At 44.4% G+C, this 20,463-nt stretch overlaps 2 protein-coding genes across 7 annotated transcripts; one reads left to right on the top strand and one right to left on the bottom strand.

Moving 5' to 3' along the window:
• Positions 1–14: 14 nt before the first annotated feature.
• LOC101121599 (histidyl-tRNA synthetase 2, mitochondrial) lies at positions 15–7,177 on the bottom strand. 5 transcript variants are annotated; one of them, XM_027970319.2, is made up of 14 exons: positions 7,134–7,177; positions 6,883–7,033; positions 5,422–5,493; positions 4,917–5,036; positions 4,700–4,795; positions 3,755–3,910; positions 3,545–3,652; positions 3,185–3,283; positions 2,802–2,895; positions 2,205–2,332; positions 1,870–2,112; positions 1,598–1,714; positions 1,229–1,375; positions 15–813 (listed from the first exon to the last, which is right to left on the bottom strand). In XM_027970319.2, exons 2-14 carry the CDS (start codon positions 6,988–6,990, stop codon positions 754–756), a joined length of 1,548 nt encoding a protein of 515 aa, XP_027826120.1. In that variant the 5' UTR covers positions 6,991–7,033; positions 7,134–7,177; the 3' UTR covers positions 15–753. The 5 variants fall into 5 exon arrangements, with proteins under 5 accessions (XP_027826120.1, XP_042106510.1, XP_060271830.1 ...); XM_042250576.1 differs by having other exon boundaries at positions 3,755–3,880; XM_060415847.1 differs by having other exon boundaries at positions 6,883–7,177.
• A 78-nt stretch (positions 7,178–7,255) lies between these two features.
• HARS1 (histidyl-tRNA synthetase 1) lies at positions 7,256–20,360 on the top strand. Of its 2 annotated transcripts, none has more exons than XM_004008872.4 (13): positions 7,256–7,418; positions 7,693–7,782; positions 13,188–13,307; positions 14,793–14,888; positions 15,525–15,650; positions 16,267–16,374; positions 16,526–16,624; positions 16,851–16,944; positions 17,132–17,259; positions 17,356–17,598; positions 19,162–19,278; positions 19,461–19,607; positions 19,930–20,360. In XM_004008872.4, the coding sequence occupies exons 1-13, from the start codon at positions 7,329–7,331 to the stop codon at positions 19,999–20,001; spliced, it is 1,530 nt and encodes a 509-aa protein (XP_004008921.1). In that variant the 5' UTR covers positions 7,256–7,328; the 3' UTR covers positions 20,002–20,360. The 2 variants fall into 2 exon arrangements, with proteins under 2 accessions (XP_004008921.1, XP_042106512.1); XM_042250578.1 differs by having other exon boundaries at positions 19,461–19,615.
• The last annotated feature ends 103 nt before the right edge of the window (positions 20,361–20,463 follow it).

Genomic DNA, 20,463 nt, shown 5'->3' with positions numbered 1-20,463 from the left:
ACAATTACTCAAACTACTCCATTAAAATTTTATTTAATATATTATACAACCACTTCAAGAACAGCTACCTCCATGGCAGGACACAGAAGTCAGAGAAGTGATTCCGGCACAGGTAATGGGCCCCAAAAACATATCTCCATCTTGTCAGGTCACCTATTAAGTTCAACATTCAAGATTATTAAACAAACAGGCTCACCCTGTTATTATTAACAGTGGATGGGCTAGAGAGATGTCACATCAATATGGGCAGTGCAATGCCCTTAGGATAGCATCTCTGTTCTCAAACAAAACAGAAAGAAGTCATTTCCCGTCCTTGCTGTCTCCCCAAAACTCCCTGAACAGCCCATGACTAGGTTTTGGACAAACTTTCCAGAAGCCATAGTGGAAGGCTAAATATTTGACTTTTGATCTCAATGGTTCAGAATCCTCTCAATCTGAGGTGACTTTCCAAGAAACTTGCTGACAGCAACCATCTCAGCACATTGTTGGTAGCGTTCAATGGCATTTCAAATCTGCCATCTGCCTTGGCAGTTAGAGCGTATCTCTTTCACATACCAGCCATCTGTGCCCAGGCATAGCTGCTCACACTAGCCTAGGAGTCCTCAGGGCGTTCTACAGTTCTGTATGCAGAAAGGATGAAGGATCCAGACACACTTGTCATCCATTCTGGCCAGCAGGTGTGAAGTCCATTAGGAAGTCAGTCCTAGGTGAAACCTTTTCTACAAAGATCAGCAGATGGCATTCAGGTAATGATCAAGACTCAGACAGTCGTTTCTGAACTTCAGCCACTAGATTTTCCCGTTTAATGGCCACCTGAAACATAAGAGAACCCTCACATGACAAACTAGAGAGTGATACTAGTTTCTTAGCCTCTATTCTTCTGGATTCATTTAACTCTCCAACTGCTCCCACTACTTGGGCAACCAGTAGGGAGGAGTATGTGCTTCAACCTGACCTGGAGAATGTTCCCCCTCAAGACTAAAGTGATTCAAACACCTAATCTATGTCTGTTTGTTGATTAATCTTGAAATACCCATGAAGATTTCACTTGTCCTTCTGCCCATCCAGCCAATCATCAGCTATAATGGTTTCCCAGGATGGAGCCTCATTCACCCCTATCACTATTAACCCTGGAGATACTTCCACAGCTAAAATATACATATTTCTCAAAGAATCTAAGAAAGGTAGAAACACTTGGTCCCTTCTATTTCTGGCTGGCCTGACTCACCTCCTCCCTGCTGGGCACTGAACGGAGCTTGATGACCCCTTCCTTCAGTTCTTGCTCACCAATGATGACCACCAGTGGAATTCCCATGTTCTCACAGTACTGCAGTTGGGGTAGTAGTTTAGGGTTGTTCTTATACATCAGCTCTGCCTAAAAAGGGTGAAGTTAAGAATAGGGAATTTAGAAGTTAAGTATACCACTGAAATCCCAGGAGCAAACATATCTAAAAAGTTAGTAGCTAGCCTACTTGTACCCTAAGAAGATACTCCAGTGAAGACTAGAAAGGTCTTGAGTTCCACCCTAGGTATAAGCTAGAAGTGGGCCTGGTGCACGAATTCTACCTAGATGGTGTGGATTTTAGCTCCTTTATACCTTGATCCCAGCATCCCAAAGCTCTGCAATTAGCTTCAACCGTTCTTGAAGAAAGTTCTTCTGTGGTGTGGCCACAAACACTTGGGTCTCTGTGGTCCGTATCTTCTCACCAAAAGTCTAGTAAAAGAGACAGAGAAAGTAAACTAATAAAAACTTCTTTTGCACCAATATTTCAAAAAAACAAAAATAATCATCAAAAAACAGTCCAACTGCACCTCCAGAAACGAGTTTTTAAGGTATGCAGCCCCACTCTAACCCTACCAAGGACCTACCTTCATCCTCTGCTCCACGATGGAGAAGATTCGCTCTACCCCAATGCTGAGCCCCACACATGGCACCTTGTGGCCTCTGGGGTCAAACATGCCCACCAGCCCATCATAGCGACCACCAGCAGCCACGCTGCCCACATTCAGTGGCTCCTCCTCAGCATGCACTGGGGTCTGTAGCAGCACTGCTTCATAGATCACTCCTGTATAGTAGTCCAGGCCTCGAGCCAAGCTCAGGTCAAAGGAGACCTGCAGAGACAAAGTTATAGTCAATGTCACAAAAGACTCAGGACCCTGAGAGCCCTAGACACAGCAAGAGGTCAACTCCCTACTCAGCTAACCTTCTCAGCAACTCCAAATACAGTCAAGTATTCAAACAGCAGCTTCAGGTCTCCCAACCCCTCTAGGGCCTGCTTGTTCTGGGATAGTCTGGGATCCTGGAACATTTGCTCCACCAAGGATATCCCACCTGGGGAAACATGTGGGGAGAAATAAGGTCTGTGCTATACACCCAGATGTGTTTCATTCAAATTTAACCCTAACGTGCTCCAACAAGTCCTCATTTTTAAAAAATAAAAATAAAAGATCTTGATCACATCCGACCAGATTTCCCTCATCTACCTCCATTTTTGACATCTGAAGACATAACTAGTTACAGTAAGTAAAGTAAAGTCACTCAGTCGTGTCCGACTCTTTGCGACCCGTGGACTGTAGCCCACCAAGCTCCTCCGTCCATGGGATTCTCTAGGCAAGAATACTGGAGTGGGTTGCCATTTCCTTCTCCAGGACAGTAAGTAAAAAGGTTATTAAATTCAAACCAGGCTCTGGAACTTAGCACATTTATGGAAAGGAGCTGTTTCAGAGGCAGAAGTTATAAACGGATCACCCTTACTCTGGGTCTATCACGTACCTCTAAAATAAAAAACACTGGTTCTTACCATGACATTGGACATAATCCCCAATTCGATCAGCCACTTCAGGAGCCAGGCCTTTCTTTACCACCATCTCATGTCTCACATCTTTCCAAGATATCTGCACAAACATCAAAACATTAGGCTAGCCCCAAGATCCCTCTTTCTCTAAATGGAAAAGGACATCTTGTTTCATTCATTATGTATGTCACAAGTAGCTAACACTATACTCAGCACAGTTAGAGGCAGCTTAGGAAATCTAGCCATAATCTCCACTGCACAGCAAAATTCAGGTCTTGTTTCAAATGTCTCCTTACATTCCTCCCAGAAATAACTCACTTCTGGCCACAATCTCCTCTAAGGGTATAGGTTTGAAGACAGGGTCTACTGAAGCATGTCTTCTTCGTTACCTTGTCTAGTTTGTCTACCGAAGAGCAAATGGCATGGAACTTGCTTTCAGGAACACCACAGACAGCAAATATCCCATCCAAAATCCGCCGGTCATTGACCTGTGAACTCAATGGAAGCAAGCCAAATGCCTTGTCAATGACCTCTCCATCAAAACAATGGCAGTCTCAACTCTCCTGACTCAAAAGGAACAGAAGTTTCACAGAATGATTATACAGATATAGATATTAAATGCAACACCTGTACAAAGAAAATCCTAGAGCTATAGGCTCAATGGCTGGTGTCACCTATGTCTTGAGACAGTTGAGACAGCATTAGGCCAAATACAGACTTCGCCTCTCAATCCTCAGCTCCGGCCTCACCTTAATGAGAAAATCCCCCAAGTGCAATTCGCTAAGGATTTCACACATGATCTTCAAACATTCTGCATCAGGGATCATAGGGTCAAATTGACCAGCAATGTCAAAATCCTGCAGCAAAAAAAAAGATGGGAAAAAAATTACTGAGCAGCCAGTTCCCCGGTTGTGGTCCCCAGAACTATCAAACCATGCCGCCTCCATCAGGTCTCTTACACACTGGTAGAACTCCCGGTAGCGGCCTTGGACTATGGTTGGGCTCTCCCGCCGCCACACTTTTCCAACATGATAGCGTTTCATCTTCTTCACTTTATTCATGGCCAGATAACGAGCAAAAGGGACCTCACATAAATAGGTTAAGGAAGAACGATACTGCATCCAAAGTTTAGGCCCAGTGGAAGGACATTAGGGAGGACTGGGGCTCTATCAATCAGATCTCACCCACCAGAATTAGAACAAGGGCATTCTTTGTCTCCTTTCTCACTATACCCATGGCTTAGCAATCAATATATGTTAAATAGTGTCAGACGAAGGAATTTCAGCTAGCAAGACTCTAAGTTCTGTAAAAAGCAGTGGAAACAGAGATAGAAATGACCCAAGAACTTCAAGTCTGGGCATTCCCTCCTACTCAGATCAATTCTTGACTGTCTTGGAAGAGTCAGGCTTCAGAACCTGGATTTGTCTACAATTTCTAGGTCAATTTTTCTTCAAATGCTCAAGGACCACCTACATCCTAATTCCCAAGTACCTGTTTAAAATGCAGATTGCTAACTCCCACTCCAGCTACAGAATTAAGAACATCAGCAGCTAGAGGTCAAGAATTTATATTTCGGCAAGCTTCCCCCAGGGATGCTGACATACTTTTTTTTTTTTTGGCTGCACTGCATGGCATGGGGGAATCTCAGTTCCCCAACCAGGGATCGAACCTGCACCCCATGCATGAGTCTTACCACTGAACCACCAGGGAAGGTCACCTAACACACTATAAACTTTAAATGACAAGGCACTAGGACAGGCTGTGCTGGCAGAATTGCCTTCTGGAAGAAATTAGAAGTAAAGACTGCTGCCAATAAGACTATAGGGTCCCAGAGCCACTCTTTCTCGGTTAGCCAGAGTCGCCCTCTGGGTTTGAAAGAGGGAAGCCTCCAGAACTCAGGATACAGTAAGGTCATAGCGCAATGACAACAGCTCTCCGCCCTGATCCTTCAGATCATAGATGAGCCCAGAGTCCTCTCCATACTTCTCAGTAAGTATTTCCTACAGAGGTCAAACAGAAAGTGCCATGGTTAAAAGGAAAACTCCAGAACATAGGCTAGAAGCCCTTTAGGAAATAAGGCAGGTGAAGAAATGGGGTTCCTGTACTTTTTTCTCCTCTTACCTTTAGTTCAAATGCCGGGGTATCCAACCCCTTTGCTCCATGACGTTTAAAGCAGCTAACAACCACATTAAGAATTTTCTCCCTCACCACCATCTGCTGGGGACTAAGATCTCTGGTACCCTAGAAATCAAAAGAAGCCAGAGTAAAAACAAAATCAAGTCCATTTAAGACAAAGAGTTAAACTATATCTACAATCTAAGGTGTGGAGTTGAAATCACTTTGAGATCAGATGACTATGAGCCCCACCCAGTACCTCCAGAATAGTAAAGACTTTTTAAAAATTAGTTTAAAAAAATGTTAAAAGTAGGGAATTCCCTGAGGGTCTAGTGGTTAGGACTCTGTGTTTAGGATATGGGTTCAATCCCTGGTCAGGAAACTAAAATCCTGCACTGTAAGACACAGAGTATGGCCAAAACAAATAAAAACATTAAAAGTGGTTGGGAAGGGAAGCAGAGAGCAGAACTCTAAGGCATTTTAGTGGACAGGGTGGGGTACAGGGTATTACCTTTGGGGTCTTGATAATAAAATTTGACTTCTCTTGAGGTTTCAGTTGGGATGCAAACAGTGCCTCTGCAACCTGGCAGAAAAAAATGTGAGATACAGTTCCTCTCATACTGGCCAGAGGAACTTCCCTGGTGGTCCAGCAGCTAAGGCTCCACACTCCCAATGCAGGGGGGCTGGGTTTGATCCCTGGTCCTCTGGATCCCACATGCTGCAACTGGGAGTTCCCATGCCACAACTAAAAGATTTTGCATGCTGCAACTAAGACTTAGCGCAGCCAAATACTGGCCAGGACTGTGGTATCTGTGGCCCTGTGCACCACCAACCTGCAAATACTTTTGGCCCTGAGCAATAGGAACTCTGAACACTATGCTATCTATCCTAATCTCAGCGCACTTCCAAAAACCCAGCTGTATATGCAATACATAGAAGATCAGGTGTTTACCATACAAGCTTCCTGCACATACAACCACCATATTTGGAGTTTTCAAATATATGGAAAAGTTTAACCACCCAAAAACAATGAAGGCACAAAGAAACCCAAGACTACCACCACTGACCATCTAGGAGTAGGGGCTAGTATGATCTCCAGTTCTCAGTTTCCACTCAAAGAGCAAAAAATAAAAATTGTTAATAAGACAGCAATGGTCATGAGGCTTAGAGATAGGGAAAAAATAACTTGAAGACAGAAGAGAACCAGCCCAAGAACAGCCCATTCTTTTTCTTCCAAGAACAGAGAACAACGCCTGTGGAACAAACAGGAATGGATTTAAAAAAAAAAAAAAAAGATTAGTAGGATGCTGTGACTGCAAATAACAAAAGATATGCACCCTGTTGGTCATGATAACACAAAGCATGTACTAGGAAGTCATCCGTGTCTTTCCCAAGGTAAAACAGAATCTGTGATTTTATTACCAGCAGACTGTACACCCTTCCAGAAATATAGAGGGTGTAGTTCATACTTTGGCTGATTCTATCCTCCAAGTCAGGGCAGTGAAGCCCACAGCCCCTCCTAAGAATCCATAATCTTTGAAAACTACAAACTGGGATGAGGGAGATTCATTTTGAGGTAAATTCTAACCTGAACTCATCCTACTTATGGTCGTTAGTGGGAATGATCACATTCTTTGCTTAAAAAATTTTTTTAATGTGCTTGAACCCAAAAGGTTCAGATAAGGGATTGTGGACCTGTACTAAAACGCTCCCTTACTACGCAGCCACACAAGTCATTTAACCTTGCAGCCTCCGCTTCCTCATCTATAAAATGGAAATATAACCCCAACCTCTCAAGATTGCTTTGATGATTAAATAATAAAGCATCCTAAAGGCCTTAGCTCTGTGTTGGTACATGGAGGGCACTCACTAAATACCGACTGTAATACGGCTGGAGTACAGGCTTAAAGTCCATGCTTTCAGACCTGGAGATCCTGCCCCGACAGACCAGAGCTACCTCAGTCTGGCTCACCTGACTGTGAGAACGGACTGCCCTGATGCACACAGCACCGGGCGGCCGCCGGAGCTGGCCAAGGAACACAGTCCAGGCTCTCCCATGCAGGAGTCCGAGCTGGGGCATCTTGCGGCAGGAAGCAGGATTTCCGGAACAAGAGGCAAAGAACCTAAGAATGAAGCAGACAGGACCCCAGGAAGGGTTACAGGACACTGTGGAGGCGAAGCCGAGCACCAAAGATGAGATAAGTGCTTCTACACTTCTCAAACCTAGCACACTAGCTCCACTCTTCCCCGGCTCCCGCCCGGCCTCCGCACTTCCGGTAGGAGCCGGAAGTAATTTTTTATTGGGCGGTGGCTCTCTAGGCATATGGGCCAACTACTGGATATCCGGAAGTCCTCCGAGTCGAGGCTGTGGCCACCGCAACCTATCTAGCCAGCAGTCAGCTCCAGTCGGCAGCAAGTATGGCCGATCGTGCGGCGCTGGAGGATCTGGTGCGAGTCCAGGGAGAGCGTGTGCGGGGCCTTAAGCAGCAGAAGGCCAGTGCCGAGCAGGTACGACCCAGGCGGCGGGAGAGAGGACAAAACAAGGCCAGCGAGGACAGAGCGGGGGTGGTCAGCTCAGAGGATAGGGATCTGGAAGAAGGGACTGGACTGGTATAAATAGCAGGACGAGCTGAGTGGGGAGGTAGTTGGGGTAGGATTTGGGAGAAGCAAAGCTAGGAGAGAAATATGCTCCACATCCTGATGAGGAAGGGATACTGAATGAATGGCGGGAGCGGGAGGGAGTGGCAGATGTGGTAATCCAGCTCCTGCTTTCCCTCCACAGATCGAGGAGGAGGTGGCAAAACTACTGAAACTGAAGGCACAGCTGGGCCCTGATGAAGGAAAACCGAAGTTTGTGCTCAAAACCCCCAAGGTAAATATAATTCCTTTAGGGAGCCTCCTAGAGGGTCCCTAATTCCACTCACAGGACTCATATGCCTGCCTCCCTGAACCAGATCACTGAGAAGGATCTGAAATGTTGCAGAGGATACAGCAGTTGCTCTTGGCGCCAGGCTGAACTGGACTCTTATCTGAGTCATTCTGGGATGACAAAGTGATGGAAGAAACTAGGCCAGCTGGGTGCTTCGGGGAGTCTACTCCTCCTTTCATTCAGTAAATATTTACTGAGTGCTTACTGTGTTCCTAACAGTGTACAAAGCAGTGAGTGTACCATGGTGAACAATGTAGCCTGCCCTCAGAGAGCTTGGGCTTCCCTGGTGGATCAGTGATAAAAGAATTCATCTGCAATGCAAGAAACATGGGTTCGATCCCTGGGTGGGGAAGATCCCCTGGAGAAGGAAATGGCAACCCACTCCATTATTTTTGCCTTGGAAATCCCATGGACAGAGGAACCTGGTGGGCTACAGTCCATGGGTTCGCAAGAGTTGCACACAACTTAGCGACTAAACACCCACACACACAGAGCTTACATCCTGCAATGGAAACAGACTTGGGAAGAAAAATAATCCCACACATGGATATGTAATACAAGTTGTGTTAAGTTATGTAAAGAAATAGAAGGGATGCTCTGAGAAAAATAAGGGAGAACTGCAGAGTCTGAGGAAATAATAAACTAGTTGATCTGTAGATGAGTGGGAGACAGCCAGGTGAAGAATGTGAGGAAGATAGGTCCAGGCAGGGTAGGGAAATCCTGAAGCAAGAAAGAATCTTGGTACTATCCAAGAACTAGAAAAAGACTTTATGTCTGGAATCAAATAGGGAGGGACAGCAGAGTGGAATGAAGTTGCTAGCTCAGCCTCCATGATTTCAGTTCAGGTGACACTTTCTGTGAGTTCTATAAACCAGACTACTTACTCATCATCTAGGTACCCTTGGCACTTCATAAATACTGTTATTGCATTTATTGCTGACTTTTCAGTATTCACATGGTTGATTTAACCTGAGAGGCTGAGACTAGGTACCTGGGACTAAACAGGTATTCAATGAATGTATGTGAAATTTACTTCCACAGTAGGAGATGATTTGTCTTCCTTATGTGGAGATGTCACCTTTTAAGAGTAAATCTTTGGGCTCCTAAAATCACTGAGCTATTCTTTTCTACATGTAACTCATTTCAAACATTAAAAAGACAGTGTAAAAACCCAAGGCAGTAACCATCAATAGCTATTCAAACTACTGGGTGAAAAGATTAATGGGGATTTATTGATTGATCAGGCTGGCCTCACCTAAACCAGCATTTCTAAAAGTAGGACAACCAGATATTATATTCCACCAGATGTGATGCAATAAGAAGTACACACCACCACCTATGAAGTGTTCTTGCCAAGGACAACTGAAGCTGAATCTAAATCAGTTTTCAGATCTAACTACCAGTTTACTAGAAATATGGGAAATGGAGGAACACATGTTAAATGACCACCATTGAGTTTACTGTTAACCAAATCTAGAATGAGAAAAATCCTTTCAGAAAAATGACTCAATTTCCTCAACAAGAAAGGATAATTTAAAAAAAAAAATTGTTGCAGATTAAATAGACATGAGACACATCAACCCAGTAAAAGGCCTGAAGTTATTTAGAATCTGATTCAAACAAGCCAAGCATAAAAAGATATGACTGCAGCAACTGGGAGTAATAAACATGGTTTGGGCACTATCTAAAGGGTTGCTGTTAAGTGGACTGATCATAAGTTGTGTTGATTGTAAGAAAGGTATTACAGCGTTTTGTTTTTTAATCTTTGTATGTTAGAAAATCATACTGAAATATTTGTGATGATGGACCTAAAAAAAAAAAAAAGAAATATTTGTGGATGAAAGTATATGATATCTAGGATTTAATTTAAAATACTCTAGGAAAAAATGCTGGGCTTAGTTAAAAAATAGCAGATGTTGATAGTTGTTCAAGCGGGATAGTAGATACCTGGTGGTTCAGTGTATTATTCTCTATAATGTATGTTTGAAATTTTCCATAATGTTAAAAGAAAATGTGGATATAGTCAAGAGTTAATATCCACTCTAGTTTGTTGAAATACATTTCTTGATGTGTGATTCTTAGTTAACAAAAAACTCAATATTACAGGGAAAGGACTCTTTCAAGGGACCTTCCTGGTCAAAATTATTTTCATAATGTTACATGCCCTTTTCATTTCATTTGCAATGAAGGTGCAAAAGCACTGGTGTGTAGAACTGCTGGTGTCTTAGCACAAATCAAGATGCTGGCATGGAGCTGTACTAATAGCCATTTTATGTTCTTTACTTTCAAAAACTCACAGGGGAAAAGAAATTCAGTTTTACTTAACAGTGTCCTTGATAAAACAGTAAAAAATTATTAATTTTATTGATTATTGACCCTTGAGTACACTTTTTTAATACTCCACATGATGTAATGGGAAGCACGCATAAAGCACTTCTACTGCATCCCAAAATAGAAAAAATACTTGGTGCCATGTATGAATTGTAAGCTGAACTAGCTGCTTTCTTCATGGAAAACCTTTTGTATTTGAAAGAAAAATGGAAAGATAAACTATTGATCTGGATATCTGGCAGATCTTTTTAACAAAAATGAATAAAGTGAACCTTGACACCTCAAGGGAAACATTCAACAGTACGTGTTGCCAGTAAAATAAAATTCAAGTGTTCAAGAGAAAGTTCAGTTCAGTTCAGTTCAGTTCAGTTCAGTTGCTCAGTCCGACTCTTTGTGACCCCATGAATCGCAGCACGCCAGGCCTCCTTGTCCATCACCGACGCCTGGAGTTCATTCAGACTCATATCCATCGAGTCAGTGATGCCATCCAGCCATCTTATCCTCTGTCGTCCCCCTCTCCTCCTGCCCCCAATCCCTCCCAGCATCAGAGTCTTTTCCAATGAGTCAACTCTTCGCATGAGGTGGCCAAAGTACTGGAGTTTCAACTTTAGCATCATTCCTTCCAAAGAAATCCCAGGACTGATCTCCTTCAGAAGGACTGGTTGGATCTCCTTGCAGTCCAAGGGACTCTCAAGAGTCTTCTCCAACACCACAGTTCAAAAGCATCAATTCTTTGACACTCAGCTTTCTTCACGGTCCAACTCTCACATCCATACATGACTACTGGAAAAACCATAGCCTTGACTAGACGGACCTTAGTCCGCAAAGTAATGTCTCTGCTTTTGAATATGCTGTCTAGGTTGGTCATAACTTTCCTTCCAAGGAGTAAGCGTCTTTAAATTTCATGGCTGCAGTCACCATCTGCAGTGATTTTGGAACCCCAAAAAATAAAGTCTGACACTGTTTCCACTGTTTCCCCATCTATTTCCCATGAAGTGATGGGACCAGATGCCATGATCTTCGTTTTCTGAATGTTGAGCTTTAGGCCAGCTTTTTCACTCTCCTCTTTCACTTTCATCAAGAGGCTTTTTAGTTCCTCTTCACTTTCTGCCATAAGGGTGGTGTCATCTGCATATCTGAGGTTATTGATATTTCTCCCAGCAATCTTGATTCCAGCTTGTGCGTCTTCCAGCCCAACGTTTCTCATGATGTACTCTGCATGTAAGTTAAATAAGCAGGGTGACAATATACAGCCTTGACATATTCCTTTTCCTATTTGGAACCAGTTAGAACTTGTTATTTTCCACCATGAGCTTGACAGCTTCCCAACACTTAAAACTTTCTTGATGAGGTCTATGGTGACATGAACAAATATGGTTTTCTGATATTGTATAATGAAGCATATCAACATTTGGAAGATCTGTATAACTGTTATCAAAGAACCAATATTTTCTAAATGACCAATGCATGATGTTATAAAATCATGCCTGGGTAAAACAGCCATTCCAAGTACAAGGTAGAGTAACAGATCCTTTTACATTGTAGGAAAATATAGATAACATAAAATTTGCCATTTCAGCCATTTTTAGGTGTACAGTTCAGTGGCATTAAGTACATTCATATTGTTGTGTGACTGTCACCACTGTTCATCCTCTAGAACTTTTTTACCATACTGAACTAAAATTCTTTACCCATTAAATGGGGTAGTGATACCCCATTCTATCATCCCTCCAGTTCTTGGTAAGTAGTGTTCTACTTTCTCTCTCTGTGTTCCTTATAATGGATTTTAATGTGACAGTGTAAAAAGTTCACTGATGTAGTTTTAGATGCCACATTGTAACCAATCCTTAAGAAGCTTTCCCTCATCAGATTTTGGTGTAGTTTAAGAAAATCTAAAGTTAGCTGAAAAGTTTATTCAAATATTCCTCCTTTTACAATTATACATCTCTGTAAGGCTAGGTCACCTCATGGGAAATAGATGGGGAAACAGTGGAAACAGTGTCAGACTTTATTTTGGGGGGCTCCAAAATCACTGCAGATGGTGATTGCAGCCATGAAATTAAAAGATGCTTACTCCTTGGAAGGAAAGTTATGACCAACCTAGGCAGCATATTCAAAAGCAGAGACATTACTTTGCCAACAAAGGTCCATCTAGTCAAGGCTATGGTTTTTCCAGTAGTCATGTATGGATGTGAGAGTTGGATCGTGAAGAAAGCTGAGCGCCGAAGAATTGATGCTTTTGAACTGTGGTGTTGGAGAAGACTCTTGAGAGTCCCTTGGACTGCAAGGAGGTCCAACCAGTCCATTCTAAAGGAGATCAGTCCTGGGATTTCTTTGGAAGGAAAGCTGAAACTCCAGTACTTTGGCCACCTCATGAGAAGAGTTGACTCATTGGAAAAGACTCTGATGCTGGGAGGGATTGGGGGCAGGAGGACAAGGGGACGACAGAGGATGAGATGGCTGGATGGCATCACCGACTCGATGGACGGGAGTCTGAGTGAACTCCGGGAGGTGGTGATGGACGGGGAGGCCTGGCGTGCTGCAACTCATGGGGTCGCAAAGAGTCGGACACAACTGAGCAACTGAACTGAAGGCTAGATTTTCTTTATATACTCAACCAGAACAACATATCACCACAGAATTGAATGCAAAAAGCATATATGAGAATAGAGCTGACTTCTGTTAATCCAGACATTAAAGATTTGCAAAAATGTAAATCAGTGTCACTCTTGTCACCAAATCTTTTTGTTTTGGAAAGTAGTTACATTTTCCTAAAACGTTATTTATGTTAACATGTAAAAGATGGGTCAGAATTTAGAAAGGTGAGAGCTAATGGGTGTGGTGGTTAATAGGGAATTGTTTGCACCTGTTTTACACCTTGGTGACTTGTAGGAAATCTAAGTTTGGGACAGAGTTTTCATTCATCATCAGTGAAGTCATACTTGTATATTTCTAGACTGTATTGTTCTTTGTTTTTAAACTGCATCCTTGGTTCTTTGGCTGATTTTGATTCCAAGGGCACAAGAGATTATAGTCCCCGGCAGATGGCAGTTCGGGAGAAGGTGTTTGATGTAATCATCAGCTGCTTCAAGCGCCATGGTGCAGAAGTGATTGATACACCTGTATTTGAACTAAAGGTGAGAGACGGATGAACAGAAATTATGTGGTGGAAGAACGGGGATACCAACAACAAAGAGGGTGGCAAGGAAGTGAGGCCCAAAGGCCTCTCTCTTATTGCAGACAAAGCTTGGTATTTTCTCCATGAGAAGGGGGGTGGGACTGGCATAGAGGGAGAGAGCCTGCTTTTTATTTACCTTGGTTGCAGCCAGCAGCTTCCAAAAGAGAGCCCTTCTCAGGAGTGGAAGCTGTTATGGCTCCAGACTACCCTCAATTCTGTGTCACCTGTACCCAAGATGTTTCCTAGATATAAGCAGATCAAACGTATAAAGGATAAATACACAACCAAGTCTCCTACTGATGGACCCTGAGGTGGTTTCTAGTTCTATTAAAAAGCAGTTCTTTGCATCACTCCCTGCTTAAAACCCACTGGCTCCCAGTGTGTTTATAATAAAATCTAAGCTCTTTACTCAGGCTTACAAGGCCCTACATGATGTGGCAACTGCCCACCTTTCCCTTCTCATCTCATGCTATTTTTCCCCTTGTCCACTTTGCTACCATGGTCTTTTTTTCTGTTCCTGGAACATACTAAATATGTCTATAGTAGAGCCTTTGTTCTTGCTCTTCCCTCTTCCTGAACTCCCTTTTTCCCTAGCTCTTTGCATGACTTTAATTTCAGAGTAAATTAGACATGACAGATTGTCATTTCATATCTTAATTAAAATGCCATTCCTCAAATAATCCTCTCCAATGCCTTTTCTAAAGCAACCCTTATCTACCATATCAACCTATTTTACTTCCATTAAAGCAGCTATCACTATCAGAAATTATCTGTTAATTTGTTTCCTTGCATTAATGTACTGCCTGTCTCTTGTCATTACTTCAGAAGATCCAAGAGGGCATGGATTGCCTTTGTTCATGGATGGAGACACAGGGCTTAGAACAATGTCTGGTACTAGTAGGCGTTTATCTATAGGATAAATTCCCAAAGATAGAATTTCTGCATCAAATGGTTGTACTCATTTCTATTTCTATCAACTAGATTAGTTTTACAAGTGCTGCCATAACAAAATACCATAGACTAGGTGGCTTAAACAACAGAAATGTATTGCCAGGAAGCTGGAAGTCCAAGATAAGCTGTTGGTTCCTTCTAAGGGTTATGAGGGAAGAATCTGTTCTTGGTCTCTCTCCTTGGCTTTTAGACGGTGTCTTTTCCCTGTGTCTTCACGTCGTCTTCCCTCCTGTGTCCAGATTTCCTCTTTTTATAAGGACATGAGTTTTACTGGATTAGGATTCACCCTAATGACCTCATTTTAGCTTAGTTACTTCTTTAAAGACCCTGTCCCCCAATAGAGACCTAATCTGAGGTGACTGGGGGTTCAATATATGAATTTTAGAGGAAATGTAAGTTGAAATCAGTCATTGTTAGAATGGGGGGTTTTGTTTTTAAAACTTCCTTTAAAATTTTTATATTTATCTTTGTGATCACATTTCTTTTTCTCCAGGAAACACTGACTGGAAAGTATGGAGAAGACTCTAAGCTTATCTATGACCTGAAGGACCAGGGTGGGGAGCTGCTCTCTCTTCGATATGACCTCACTGTATCTTTTTAAACTTCGGATGGATTGACCCTCACTGGGCTGGGGCTTTTTCTAGCCTCAGGTTTGAGGGCAGCTAGACATAGGTAGGATCAAATATAATCTTGCAGTCAGGGAAATTCTTTGTCTAAAGCAGGAACTGCACTTTGGCTAAACAGAGCATAGCTAGCCTTAGAAGACTTCTGAAATCCTGAGTGAGACCTCAGCTCTATGTCAGGGTCCAGTTCTGACTCTGGCAGCAATCCCCTGGCTTCAGAATACATCTCCCTTGTCCTGTCTAATGGACGGCGTTCTCCTTAATTGACCAAAAGCCTGTTTCCTTTATCTCCAAGCTATGTCAGAGAATCATCTGCTTAGACATCGCTGAATAGGGCCTCCTTTCTGCTCCCCAGTCAATCTGCCCACCCCTCTGCTGTGCTCACCACAGCCCCAAAAGAAAGGAGCCTTAATATTTTTTTGAGACTTCAGCTGCCCCTGTGGTAACACAGTTGATTCTTGCTGATGTTCAGAAATGCTGTTAATCTTACAGGTGGTGGTTTTAACCCACACAGGGTGGGGATAGAGCCCAGCTTCTGTTAGTGAGAATCATCACCTTCCAGACTGTGATAAGTGGGCCATTCTCCTTAACTTTGTCATCAGGTTCCTTTTGCTCGATACTTGGCAATGAATAAACTGACCAACATTAAACGCTACCACATAGCAAAAGTATATCGGCGGGATAACCCAGCCATGACCCGAGGCCGATATCGGGAATTCTACCAATGTGTGAGTATGGGGGCAGGCTGGGTAAGGCAGCAGTCCCTTGAGCTAGTAGAACCTATTGAGTACTCATGGTGTCCTGAACAAACTAGATGCCCCAGATAATGCTAACCCTAAGATTTCTTTAGTATTTTCACATACAGGACAGGGATTATTCTCCTCATTTTACATATGAGTAAACTTGAGGCTCAGAAAGATGAAGAGACTATAAGGATAAGAAAGGCAAAGTTAGGACTAGAAGTCTTGGTCCAGTGCTCGTTATATTAAACCACAGTGATATGATGACAGCAAAGGATGAGGAAATTGGATTTGAGGTACTGTCATCCAGACTGGTGGCAGAGCTTCTAAATGAAGCGAGAAAATGACTGAGGCCAGGTAACTCCCCTGGCAACAGTGGAAGGAAATAAGGACAAATATTGAAAGGAATAACCCAGTAGATGGGAAGAAAACCAGGCCTGGTAAGAGACCCAGGAAGGCTGGGGTTTTCCTCTGGGCTGACAGACGGAAAATGAAGAACGTGGCCTGCACATGAGTGCAGTGAGGCTGCCTCCAGGGAAAGCACAGCTCCCAGGAGCCTTCCCTCAAGGCCCCTGAGGATCCCTAACTACCCCTCTCCCCACAGGATTTTGACATTGCTGGGCAATTTGACCCCATGCTTCCTGATGCAGAGTGCCTGAAGATCATGTGTGAGATCCTGAGTTCACTCCAGATTGGCGACTTCCTGGTCAAGGTCAGAGCTGAGTGGAGCTGCGGGGGGCAAAGCTGGGCCTGGCCTCTCACAGGAGAAGGTCCTGGTACAGAGGCAACAGGAGCCTAAGCATCCAGCACTGTAAAGGGCCATGTAAAGAGATTCCTTATCACTGTGCCTTGGGTCGCTGTAGGTGAATGATCGGCGCATCTTAGATGGGATGTTTGCCATCTGTGGTGTTCCAGACAGCAAGTTCCGCACCATCTGCTCCTCAGTGGACAAGCTGGACAAGGTAACCACCAAACACTTGACTCTTCTTTTCCCAGGTCCAACCTTGCCCTGAGATACGGAAAAGATTAGGAGAGAGAGGGCCCTGCTTCTATGCCCACAGAGGAAGATTAGCTCCAGGATATACGTTGACAGGCAGCTTCTGCTCAAGACACCCCTGAAGAGGGCTTATACTTGCTCTGCCCTGGGGAAGCTGTCCAGGGTTCCCTGACCCGTTTCTGTCTGTCCAGGTGTCCTGGGAGGAAGTAAAGAATGAGATGGTAGGAGAGAAGGGCCTGGCACCTGAGGTGGCTGACCGCATTGGGGACTATGTCCAGCAGCATGGTGAGAAACAAAGCCTGCCTCCCAAGCAGCCATCCCACTGCCCTCATGCCAAAGCCAAAATTCCTTTTTGTATGTGTACATGCATAGGAGAAAGAGAGAGAGAGAGAGAGAGAGGAGTGTGTGAGTATGTATGCATACATGTATCTTTTTCTTCTTGTCAGTCTGGTTCACAGATCTGTCTCCCCAGGTGGAGTATCCCTGGTGGAACAGCTGCTTCAGGATCCTAAATTGTCCCAGAACAAGCAGGCCCTCGAGGGCCTGGGAGACCTGAAGCTGCTATTTGAGTATCTGACCTTGTTTGGCATTGCTGACAAGGTGAGTCAGGTTGGGATGGGAGCCTCAGCTGAGCTCTGGGGCTGAAGGCCGGCCCTTGAGCCTCATCTGATACTGACCATATTCTTGTCCCCCCAGATCTCCTTCGACCTGAGCCTTGCTCGAGGACTGGACTACTATACTGGCGTGATCTATGAGGCGGTGCTGCTACAGCCCCCAGCCCGAGCAGGGGAAGAACCCCTTGGTGTGGGCAGCGTGGCCGCTGGAGGGCGCTATGATGGGCTGGTGGGCATGTTTGATCCCAAAGGACGCAAGGTGCCCTGTGTGGGGCTCAGCATTGGAGTAGAGCGGATCTTTTCCATCGTGGAGCAGAGGCTGGAGGTAGGGCTTGGAGCTGGGTGGAGGAAATTCTGGGTAGCTGGTGGCATCTGAGCTATCTTCTTTGATCTCTAAGGAGGAAGTAGTACTGCACTGATCAAGGAGCATCTTTGCAAAGAAAGGGAGAAGACAGTTGCTGTCCTTCAGACTCTCACCCTAATATAGGCCAGCTTGATGGATCTTTTATCATTCTTTCTTCACAAAATCCTTTGCTCTGGGTCCCTACTTTGCTCAGAGCTGTCAGAAATCCAGGCCAATATATCTAAAGACCTGGATCTTTCTCATAATACAGAATACTTAATATTTTACTCCTCTGTGCTTGGGCACTGTGCTTCATGCCTTTCATGCACTGTGCTTCATGCCTTTCATGCACTGTCTAAAAAACTTCTTAAACAGCCTTCTGAGGGCAGTAGTAGTAGTTTAGTCATGAAGTCATGTCTGACTCTTGTGACCCTATGGACTATGGCCTCCCAGGCTCCTCTGTCCATGGGATTCTCCAGCAAGAATACTGGAGTGGATTGCCATTTCCTTCTCCAGGAGATCTTCCCAACCCAGGAATCAAACCTGGGTCTCCTGCATTGCAGGCAGATTCTTTACCGACAGTTATGAGGGAAGCCCAAGAAGGTAGCTACTTTTTATTATTTACATTTTTCAGACAAGGAAACTGAAGATTATAGATCAAATAATTTGCCAAAGTTTTAAGTGGCACAGTCAGAATTTGAATGCAGGCAGTCTAACTCTAGTCTTGCTCCCAGTCACTCTGATACTCTAAGTGGGAAGCATGTATCTGAGGCTCTGGGATCCTTCAGATGGCTATCTTGACTCTCCAGCACCTACAGTAATGTGAGGAAAGCCCTTCGTGGCCTCAGGCCCACTTCTGTTGCTCCTGTTCTTAGGTAACCTCCCCACTGCTCCTATCCTTTTCTTGAGGTCACTGTTTTCCAACTGAAGTTCCAATGGGCAGCTTATATTGTAAGAACAATAGAAATAGTTTTCCGTAAAAAGAAACAGGCAGCAGCAGCATTCTTTCTCCCCTCCATCCACACCCCTCCTATGGCTTTAGTGTAAGAGACAGTCTCTTGACTGTCAGTACTAGAACTGCTAGGGGTGATTGGATTGCCTGTGTGAGTGCAGAATATTACTTCCTTATGATAGATCCACAAGATAGTAGATGGAGATAAGCTTGTTCATAAACTGTACATAAGCTACCTTTGTGTGAGTTCAGTCACTCAGTTGTATCCGACTCTTTGCGACCCCATGGACTGTAGCCCGCCAAACTCCACAGTCCATGGGATTTTCCAGGTAAGAATACTGGAGTGGGTTGCCATTTCCTTTAAAAACTACCTTTACCCTCCATTATTTATTCTGGGAAGTCATATGCATAAGCCACTCAGTTCATTTCTTATTCTTCTAAGAGCTAATTTTTGCCCAATTGCTAGATGAGAAAAGACTAGCCTGCCCTGATGGACTTGGGGCCTGCTCTCAGAATATTGATAAGAGCCTGCTCTGTTTGCTCACTGAAGGTGTCGTAAAGGGTAGCTCAGCTCTTTCTTAACTCTTTTCTAGGCCTTGGAGGAGAAGGTACGGACCACAGAGACACAGGTGCTTGTGGCATCCGCACAGAAGAAACTGCTGGAAGAGAGACTGAAGCTCGTCTCAGAGTTATGGGATGCTGGGATCAAGGTAGAGGAGGCAAGCCCTCGGGTGGCAGCACATCTGGGGCTGAACACACATGAAATAAAAGCTTGTCCATAGTGGCCCTGCCATTGCTGATTTCTTGGGGTTAAGATCAGAGCGAGGGGCCCCAAGAAGGTTGTCCCTGAGGACTGCAGAAGCCAGCTTTTTTCTTCCCTTGTCCCCTGCAGGCAGAACTGCTCTACAAAAAGAACCCCAAGTTACTGAATCAGCTGCAGTACTGTGAGGAGACAGGCATCCCACTGGTGGCCATCATTGGTGAGCAAGAGCTCAAGGACGGGGTCATCAAGCTGCGCTCAGTGGCCAGCAGGGAAGAGGTAAGTAGGTAAGCAGGAAGGGGGAGGGACACAGAATGAATGCCATTTCTGGATGCGGTGGCCCATTCAAGACCTGAGCAAAAGCCTGGCATTCATATTAGCCCCCTAAAGGACTAAGGGGATAATATGATACTATGCTTATGGTCACCATCCCCACATACCCTGTGACTCTCTGGCTTCCCCAGGAAGCACTGTCTCCCCTGACATGTTTGAGTGGGTTCCTGCTCCCAGCGGAGCCAGGCCTGATGACTAGAGGAAGACATGGGCACTCAGCAGTGGAACACAAGATGCTCATACCACCTTGTCCTTCCTTCCTGGCCAGGTGGACGTCCGAAGAGAAGACCTTGTGGAGGAAATCAAAAGGAGAACAAGCCAGCCCCTTTGCATCTGCTGAGTTGAGCAAACTATCAGAAGAAAGTGGGACTGACACTATTTAAGGCTAAGATAAGACTCTGCATACCTACTTCAACAGCTTTGCACATTTCTGTCCCAACAGGAAGACCTGAAAAGTGGTCAGAACAGAGACTTTTTTAATTTTTATTATGATTATTTTATTTGTAATCACAGACCAAAATGGTCAGGTACTATACCATTTATCCATATGGCTCTAGGGGCTTAGTAGTCCTGTCTGTGTCCCTGGGCTACAGGGACCTGGCAAAAGATGGTCTCTTCTGCAGAGCCCTACAACCAGGTGGAGGGAACGCTCCCCACAACCAGCCTTGGAAGGTCCAATAAAATGCCTCAACCACTGGAGCCTGCCTGTGTCACTGACGCCTAGCCCTGCCTTCCCGGTCAGAGTCTGGGTCTCCCACTGCGACCACTTCAGCGGTAGAAAATAGGGAAGAGACACTTAACA

The sequence above is a fragment of the Ovis aries genome, chromosome 5 (assembly GCF_016772045.2).
Source record: "Ovis aries strain OAR_USU_Benz2616 breed Rambouillet chromosome 5, ARS-UI_Ramb_v3.0, whole genome shotgun sequence".
Classification (NCBI taxonomy): Eukaryota; Metazoa; Chordata; class Mammalia; order Artiodactyla; family Bovidae; genus Ovis; species Ovis aries.
The sequence above is the reverse complement of the archived record's forward strand: the minus strand, read 5'-3'. Positions and strand labels throughout refer to the sequence as shown.